At 43.4% G+C, this 9,796-nt stretch overlaps 1 protein-coding gene across 4 annotated transcripts in view; it reads left to right on the top strand.

Moving 5' to 3' along the window:
• Window positions 1-494: 494 nt before the first annotated feature.
• LOC147108364 (dual specificity mitogen-activated protein kinase kinase 2) overlaps window positions 495-9,796 on the top strand; it is a 77,126-nt gene continuing 67,824 nt past the window's right edge. The window contains exon 1 of one of the 4 annotated variants that reach the window (XM_086004962.1): window positions 495-1,075. In XM_086004962.1, coding sequence (XP_085861088.1) covers window positions 984-1,075 — 92 coding nt within the window. In that variant the 5' untranslated portion in view covers window positions 495-983. The remainder of the gene's footprint in view (window positions 1,076-9,796) is intronic. The other 3 variants (XM_086004961.1, XM_086004963.1, XM_086004964.1) reach the window with 3 other exon arrangements.

Below are 9,796 nucleotides of genomic sequence, written 5' to 3'. Positions count from 1 at the left end.
GAGTCACTGTTGTAATGTGGGGAACGCGGCAGCCAATTTGCACACAGCAAGGTCCCACAAACAGCAATGTGATAATGACCTGATAATCTGTTTGTGTTGTCAGATGAGGGACAAATATTGGCCAGGACACCGGGGATAACTCCCCTGCTCTTCATCGAAATAGTGCCATGGGATCTTTTACGTCCACCTGAGAGAGCAGACGGGGCCTCGGTTTAACGTCTCATTCGAAAGATGGAAAAGGAGAAGGAATTCCAGAGCTTAGGGCCTAGGCAGCTGAAGGCAGGCTGCCAATGGTTGAGCGATCATAATCAAGAATTCAGCTCAAACAAGAGGTTTTCATTGCTATGATGCCCAAGTCACTATATTGTAAAGGTAGACGCCTGATCATAGGGGGCGTGGGGTCCACTTATGGACTCGGCCCGGTGATGACACTGAGCCAAGGAGAGTATCTACCACCAACAAATTTCCAACATGAGCTCAAGATGTGAGAACACGCGGTAGAGTGCAGGGGGAGGCCAGGCTCCCGTTGCTGCAGCCTGGAGCTGTCGGCCCCAGCGCCCCGTTAAACGCAGCCTGCGGACGCAGGCTTCCACCCAGCAACGTCTCGCGAGATGTCGGCGCGATGTGGAGGCCGCGTTGAGCTCGAGCCGCCCATCGCAACCGGGCTCCCCATAGCAACCAGCGGCCCGGCCCGGCCACTCGGCTTCACCTGCGCAGGCCGCCAATGAAGCCTGGGGACTCGCCTGTTCCTCCCGACCCCGGAAGTAGTCGTCGCCACTGACCTTCCCTCGGTGTCTCGGAGAGGCCGCCGCCAGTCAGTTTCAAATGTGAATTAAGAAAACCCTGGCGAGGAAGAGGGGGAGGGCAAAAGAGATAATTTTTTTTAAAAGGCAGCGACTGACAGAGCGAGAAGCCGGTCAGTCAGTTAGTCGGGTCTAGTCAGTCTAGTCAGACCGCCGGGCGGCCCCGGGGGGGGGAATAACATGTTCGCCAAGCGGAAAGCCGTGCTGCCCGCTCTCACCATTACAACGAGCGTCGGGGAAGGACCGTCTCCCACCAGAGAGGATCATGCCGAGTAAGTAGAGGCTGGACCGGGCATGAAGCTGCCTCCTGCACTCTGTTCCTGCGGGTTTTCTTCAGGCCTTGCACCCACACTGCTGCGACAATAATCCGCTGTCTAGCCGTGTGTATGTTGGGGGGGTTTTTCGGTGAAATTTTAGTTATTGTTCCCCTCCCTCATGCATTAAATCTCCTAAACCAGTCTCTCCGAAGAGATTTCACACGATTAATCCGTCTCAATAAAGCCCCCCGCACCCGCATCAGCGAGCATGAAAGGTGGGAGCCTTCAGTTTTGGCGAGAGACTGGATAACCTTGGGTTCTCTCTCTCTCTCTCTCTCCACCCCTGAAGATGAGGGGTTTTAATGGGGTGATCTGACGGGGGCTTCAAAATAATGAAAGTGATGTAATCTGAATGAATCCGGGAAAAAAAAACAGCTTTACAACAAAGAAGTTGTGGAAAATATGGACTGTGTATTTTCACTAATGCTGGAACTGCGTTGCAATGCAAAGTCACAATGCAAATAACAGATATTTTTACCTGGCAGTCAGGACATTAAAAAATATGGAGAAAACAAATTTGGGATTATAAAGATAGGACTGCCATGACTAACAAAAGTGATAGAGCAGGCTGGAGGACCCGCATGGTCTTTTGCTCTTCCAGTGCTTTTAACCCTTTTGAGCTGTAAAGACCAGTAAAATCCTAGATTTGACCCTGGCTCTGTGCTCATCTCTCCTGGAGGGATGTCTGGCTGGGTGTTGCAGTTGGCCCTAAGTGATGGGAGTCAAAAAAAAATCTGGGTTGTTGCTTCTCAACACTTTACATTAACTCCTGTTTGCATGTGTAGATGCTGAGTGAAGGCTGGCTTAGTTGTGATGCCCCTGTGATTGAACAGCCGAATGATGGTCACTGTTTAGACTTGCATGAGAAATTGTAGTTTTGAGGAACTGGTGGGTAGCTGAGCAATTAGAATTGGTGCCTACAGGAGGAAAGGGAAAATTTTTAGCACCTAAAATATATTTATTTCCATATATTGATAGAGATTATAAACTTCATTTTGGTTTGGCTCCATGATAGCATTCTTGCTTCTGAGTCAGAAGGTTGGGGGTGCGAGCCCCGCTTCAGAACTTGAGCAGATTACCGAGGTTGATATTTCAGTACAGTGCGTTTTGTTGGATATAGTGTCTTTCAGGTGAGACGTTAAAAGTCTGTCTGTTCTTGGCAGTAGTCAGAGAAGATCAGGCAGTTCCCCCTCATGTCCTGGGCAACATTTAGCCCTCAACCAGCACCACCAAAAATAGCCTAATTCACCATTTATCACATTGCTGTTTGTGGGACCTCACTCTGCAAATTGGCTACCATATTTGCCTACCAAACAGTGAGTCATTTTAAAGTAATTCATTGGTTGTAAAATGCTTTAGGACATCGTGAAAGGAGCTATATAAATGCAAGCTCTTCATGTTCATTTATTGCTACAAGCTAAAACATATTTATATGGGACTGTAACTGAGCTGTTACTTTTTGGTGACTGTGGGGGGGGGAAAATCAAAATAACTGCTTCCCAAAAATGTTCAGGGCTATGTCATTTAAACTTTCTGTTTGTGCTGGCTTACTTGAATGAAAAATGGTTTTAAAAATTCAAACCACGTTGGGCTGAATTAATGTGTGCGGCCGGCACTGAGAACCAAATATTCATCTGTCTCCTTTCTCACAGACCCGTGAATTTGAGTGATATTGTATATGAGCGTTCTTCACCAGGCAGAAGTAATACTGCAAGTAATCCAGCTCTTTCTCTTCCAAACAGGGTAGAAATCCCTTTCCCCCATTGTTTGATTTTTTAATTTGCCACATTAGAGATGATTTTATAGAAATTTATTGACTAGGTCCTGTTGTTTATTTTTCGCATTTATTTTACTACAAAGGAATTTTTGTTCATGCTTGTCCAGGCCGTTTTTGCTGCATACACAGTTGATGCCATTGTGCCCTATCATTGTATTTTTTTCTGCCAATTTCCGTCATGCTGCTCCACATATTTTCCAAGAATTTTATTTTCTTCAGAATTTCAAAACTTCTGAAGAAATTCTTCCTCGCTTATCACAGCCTTATCGCACTTCTCTGGTAGGCTTGCTCCACTTTGTATCTCTTCACTTGATGCTGTTGCTTTGCGTGTCTGAGTTATTAAACTCTGCAAACAGTGGGCCTGTAAATTTAAAGTTGGCAAACTGCAGTGACTTTTTTTTCTAGTCAGTAGTTTATGCATTTTTCTAACCAGAACGTTGTACATCAATGTCCAAATGTTTGTTCATCCTTTGCTTTTTTTGTTAGTGGCAGTTGCAAGCACAAATACACAATTTCAGAAATAAAAATGGTTTGAGCTCTGCACATATTTTAATTTCTGAACCATGGCACAACACTTGAACAGTGGGTTTCAGTTTCATCCAAAAGCACAGAAAGTACCCTTACTTTGAGTACATTTTAATTGACTTTTTAGCTGAGTTCTTCCCCAGTATCTTTGAGTGTCTTGCGTATACTTCCTGACAGTAATCTCTCCATCTCAGATGTATATCTTTCATTTTTATCACACATATTTTATTAAATTAGAAACCTCTTCTAGCATCCTGCCCATTAGGTTTGCTGCTGGTGATCTGATTCGCACCACTCTCAGTACACTGATCTTCAAATAGTCGTTTCTGACTTGTAATTCTAATTGAGTTCTTACGATGCAGTTGTGCTGCTACTATTGCATCAATGTAGAGCGGTTTTAGGTGCACATCGATGCAGTAATGGTAGTATGATTCAGGAGACTAAAAGAAAGACTTGCATTTATATAGTGCCTTTCAAGACGTCCCAAAGCACTTCAGAGCCAATGAAGTACTTTTGAAGTGTAGTCACTGTTGTAATGTAGAAAACATGGCAGCCAGCCTATGCACAACAAGCTCCCACAAACAGCAATGTGATAATGACCAGATCATCTGTTTTAGTGATGCTGGCCAGGACACCGGGGAGAACTCCCCTGCTTTACTTCAAAATAGTGCTGTGGGATCTTTTACGTCCACCTGAGAGGACAGACGGGGCCTTGGTTTAGCGTCTCATCTGAAAGATGGCACCTCCGATAGTGCAGCACTCCCTCAGTATTGCACTGAAGAGTCAGCTTAGATTATGTGCTCCAGTATCTGGAGTGGGGCTTGAATAGAATCATACAATGGTTACAGCACAGTAGGAGGCCATTTGTCCCGTGCTGGCTCTCTGCAAGAGCACTTCAGCTAGTCCCAATCCCCTGCCCTTTATAGCCCTGCAATTTTTTTCCCTTCAGGTATTTATCCAATTCCCTTTTGAAAGCCGTGATTGAATCTGCCTCCACCACCCTTTCAGGCAGTGCATTCCAGATCATAACCACTCGCTGCGTAAAGAAGTTTTTCCTCATGTCACCTTTGGATCTTCTGCCAATCACCTTAAACCTGTCTCCTCTGGTTCTCGACCCTTCCACCAATGGGAACAGTTTCTCTTTATCTACTCTCTCTAGACCCCTCATGATTTTGAACACCTCTATCAAATCTCCTCTCAATATTCTCTGCTAAGGAGAACAACCCCAGCCTCTCCAGTCTATCCACATAACTGAAGTCCCTCATCCCTGGAACCATTCTTGTAAATCTTTTCTGCACCCTCTCTAAAGCCTTCACATCCTTCCTAAAGTGCGGTACCCAGAATTGGATACAATACTCCAATTGTGGCCGAACCAGTGTCTAATAAAGTTTTATCATAACTTCCTTGCTTTTGTACTCTATGCCTCTATTTATAAAGCCCAGGATCGCATATGCTTTTTTAACCGCTTTCTCAACCTGTCCTGCCACCTTCAGCGATTTGTGCACATATACCCCCAGGTGTCTCTGTTCCTGCACCCTGTTTAGAATTGCACCTTTTACTTTATATTGCCTCTCCTCGTTGTTCCTACCAAAATGCATCACTCTGCACTTTTCTGCGTTAAATTTCATCTATCCCTATCCTCACTGCTCATTGAACCTGCAACCTCCTGACTCTGAGGCGAGATTGCTACCACTGAGCCACGGCTAACACCTTAACTACTCATCCAGTGCACTAAAGTTTGGAAGTGTTAGATCCATTCAAGGAGACTGTTAAACTTTCCAGACTTAATGTTTAGCATATATTTGAAGTCCCATGAGACAAGTGCTGCTATTTCAAGAATGTAACAGACTGATGTCAAATGGACCACCAAGTGTAAAGTTTGAATGGTGAATAAAGACCGGGCTTGAAGTCTTGGTGTGTCAGGGACAGATTTCACATACTGGAGTTAATTACCGAGGAGCATAGATGTTTTAATTCCAGAAATCCAGTACTTCGGTTTATCTGTGGGATTTATGACTTGTACTTTCAGCAGGGCTGTGCCTTCCTTCCTTTCTTCTTCCCCCGCCCCATTCCCTCACCCCCAGCTTCTTTCTTGTGCAGCTTCATATTTCAGGCCAGTGGAATGTTTAGCCTTGAATAGAAAGCCTGAAGTTGTATTTCAAAACTAGTTTTGTCATGCTATGCTGATGAAATAACTGTCACAACAAGGAAGTGACCATTGCATGTCCTAGCACATCCAACACATTGATTTTTAAGAGAAAGAATGTTGAAGAACTGGGCTTGGTTGGGAAATCTAGTTAAGCCTTTTACATTTACATTCTGATATTCAGGATATTCTGTAATGATAGCGGAACAGCAGTATTTTTATAATTAGTTGAATTTAAAAAATGATGGTAATCCACTGCAAATTCTCCATAAACCTCAAATAGTGGCATCAAATAACTGCTCCTTACACACCGGTGCAGTGACAAAAGAACAGAATTCAAACCTTAACATTGAAGCAGCGTGCTTTCTTTCCCTTCACTGTTCTGTCCTCCCTGAAGTTTTACTGAGCTGCAGTTACATGAATATCAGTTGCCCAACAGTCTCTCACCCAAAATGGCTGCTGTTCATGTGTGCTGCCTGACTTTTCAACTGTAGGGAAACATCACAGCTGAGCCCAGTTATATCATCTGACATCACGCCCATGCACTTTGCAATGGGGTCGCTAAATAGCATTCACAATCGAGGGCTCTAGCTGATTTCTTTTGTTCTTTTGCCTCTATAGCCTATGGGGTGGTGCTGCGTTCAGTTGTTGTCCCTACCATTGCCCTGGTTGATTAGCTCAGTCAATACAGACCACAAATTCTTCCTGGACTGCTCAGCAACACACTGGGTGTTACATTTACCCACCGAGCCATTGGGGAGCTACAGTATGTTATCGAGTCCTGGGAGTTATTTCAAAACCGTAACCTAATCTAAGTTTGTGTGTGTAACATAAACCTAGATAATCCGTTCAAAAATTGCCATTAATACAGAACTAAATTTAGCCAGGGGTTGGCAGCTGCTCACCATTTTGGATCAGTACCTCCTGTAAATCCTTCTTTTGAGGGTTAGATTTGTCCAACCAGGCACCAAAAGTACTGTGATCTGTGTACAACTCTGCTGCTGCCAGTTCCTAACAGCTGCGAACTGAGAGAGTCCAGAAGCCATGCCTGGCTGCTGTTTAAAACATCTGGTCAAATCACTATAGCTGGCACGATGTGTTACCCATAAAAATCTGGTCCAATGTACAACACAATTTAAATCTGAAATTCCTTATAATTTCCCCATTGACCTACCCATAATGCTGCAATTATAATGGCTGTATTTTGTTACCAACCTTATTGAGATTTTTGTTAAAGCTCAAAATTACTAGGCAGCTTGTCATTCAATAGGCCATCCCATGTGGACATCATATAATTAGTGCTGTACACAGTGAGTCTGGTCAGTCAGACCCCATATTGTGCAACAACAATTTGCATTTATATGGCGCTTTTAACGTTGTAAAATGTCCCAAGGCGCTTCACAGGAGCGTTATTAGACAAAATATGTCATTGAGCTACATAGAGATATTAGGACAGGTGACCAAAAACTTGGCCAGAGGTAGGTTTTAAGGAGCAACTTAAAGGAGGAGAGGCGGGGGGAATTCCAGAGCTCGGGGCCTAGATGCCTGAAGGCACGGCTGTCAATGGTGGAGCAAAGGAAATTGGAGGTGCACAGCGATCTCGGAGGGTTGTAGGGCTGAAGGCGGTTACAGAGATGGGGAGGGGCTAGTAGAAGAATGTAGATAGTGTCCAATAACAAAACCAACAAGGAAATTTATGAAATAGTCTTTAGCTTGCTTTCATGATCGTCAGCATATGTATTGGCTGAAAAATGTAGCCTGAACCTGAGCTGGCTCAGTGTGGTATTCACCAACTGGCACGGTAACATAGGCTAGGAAGAGTTTTAGATTTGCAGATTGTAATAGTTTTCAGCAACTTGTGGTTGTGAATTGTTGAATGGCTGTGAACTCTGCTCATGTGAATAGCATTCAAAACTTTTTCAGAAGTTCTATACCTGTTCCTGTCTTGTTATTCTGCATTTTGGAATTTGCATACATCAATGCAAGTGACATTGTTGCTCACATGCAGTATTTCTTTTCTGTGCTGCAAATTCAGGTCATCCCCACTGTATACAACTAATGTAACTGTCCTGAATTGCCTCAGACCCTTCTTGCAGAATCAAAGTGGAAGCGGAGTTGTCCCAGGTTCTGGCAAACAAAGCCATTGTAAAGAAGGTATCAAAATTGCACCTGTGTAGTTAGTGATGGGGAACAACTAGTGCTGGAGCACTGCCTGCCCTGACCTCCTGTCTAATAATGCACTGCTGTATTGGAGCAATCAATGATGCTTGCTGGTGTTTGAGATGCTCTGATGTCTGCCTAGTACATGATTGTTTTTGAATTTTTGTTGGAGGAATTTTAACACACACTTGTATGTTTGACCTTGTGTGGAATACTGTTCTGCTGGATGATTCTACCAACTAGAATCCCCCATCTTTTCCCTTTTAACAACTGTTAATGTTCAATAATATCAGACTCCATCTAAGACTTCAGTATTGCTCCCACATATAGAGACTGTTCTAGCACCTCTCTTGCAGTCCTGGACGCAATACAAGAAAAAGGCTTATTGACTGATAGGTTAATCTTGTCTCTCTTTTAGCCACCAGTCTCTCTTGTGCAACTGCTCTTAACTCTTTGTACTTTAATACTGTGGCCATTGCTCCTCTGACTCTCCCCTTCCTTCTGAGTTGCAGATTTTTTTTATAGTCGCCCTCTAAGCATTCATGTTGTGTTGAAATTAAGACCTGTCACTAGCTCAATCTGTGACCCCACCCCAGTCTTCCCTTCCTTCTACATTCCACAGGCTTTAAAAAAAATCCAAGCTAAAAGTTGATCCCTAGTCACTTGGTTGCCACATTCTCTACTCTTTTCAACCTTTGTGGGCTTTAGCCCTTCATCCAGGTTTCTCAGTTTAAAAAAAAACTGATGTAATCATAAGTTCTACTCAAGAGGGACCTGTGGCTAATGGAAAGTTGCTAAGAACCTACAATTTTATGTTGGGTATATGGCGTTGTCATGTTGTGCTACATTAAAATTAACTGGATGAAGTGTGCTGTCAGAGACAAGCCCCAACAGACTTGCTTTCAAGCATCTAAACACTCCTTTAATGCATTGGTTTTCAAAATTTCCAGTAGAACAACTTGGCTAATAAACTCATTAAATGCTATCATATTTGCACTGTGTAAACTAGTAGGTACTGAAAAAAATCAGTTAGCATTTTGGCATTTACAAAGTGAAGAAGGAGGCTACAGATGGCAAAACTGTATGTGCAGAGTGTCACCATCAGAACTTTGTCCAACAAAAAAAACTGCTGCATAAGAAATCAACACCTTTTTGTTTCTGTTAAAGTTTGTTGGTGACCTCATCCTTATCAGGGGAGCTGGCTTGGAGAATGTATAATTAATGAGTATATATGCTAGAGCTCAATTAGTATGTACAGTTGAAGTGACACAATTGTTGGTTAATTGCCTCTTGTTGATAATTCTGCACCCTCGCACAGTTCCTCTAGGCTAGTTCCCTGATGGTGTCATCAGCACTCGCTGTTTAAGCAATAATCTTCTGGGTTACAAAGGAGAAAATTGGCCAGGTTTCTTGCTGTTGATTGTCCAGTGAACCCCCTTACTGGAAGTGAGATGTGTGTGGCGGGGGGGGGGTGGTTGCGGGTGCAGGGCGGGAGATAAAGCAAAAAGCACAAGGGTGTAAAGATGGTTCGATTCTTTGTCCTTTTTTTAAAGGAGGTACAGCTAGATAGTCACGATTTAAATTAATATTAATCCTTGATGATGGAAGGGAAATTTTCGGTCCACATGTTCTTCACCCCTTTTCACTCATTCGCTCTCATTTACACTCTCTCACACACACAAACCAGCAATTGGTATTTATACAATGCTTTTAACATAATAAAATGTCACAACGCAATTCACAATTGGTATAGGAGGGAGGTTAGTGCAGTTGGCCGAAGGAGCTATTGAAGGGGTACATTTTAAGGAGGCTTTTGGAGGTGGAGAGAGGTATAGCAAGGCAGGGTGGTTTCGGGAGGGAGAACGAACCTTCAGTCTGTGGGGCAAGATAGCTCTACCACTAATGGTAGAGTGAGGAGAGGGGAAACATGCATTAGAGCAGATTTAGAAGCGCAGAGATAAGGGACAGAGCAAATAAACAAAGGAGTGCACTAGCAAATAGGGTCCGGGTAAGAAAAAATAGTAAGATAAATAGGGCCATAGTACAAAAAAATGTTAAGATGTCTAAA

Source organism: Somniosus microcephalus, chromosome 13, assembly GCF_052327205.1.
Source record: "Somniosus microcephalus isolate GS21.2 chromosome 13, FLI_Smic_1.0, whole genome shotgun sequence".
In the NCBI taxonomy this organism is placed as follows: Eukaryota; Metazoa; Chordata; class Chondrichthyes; order Squaliformes; family Somniosidae; genus Somniosus; species Somniosus microcephalus.
Note: the sequence above shows the minus strand (reverse complement) of the source record. Positions and strands in the feature narration are given on the sequence as shown.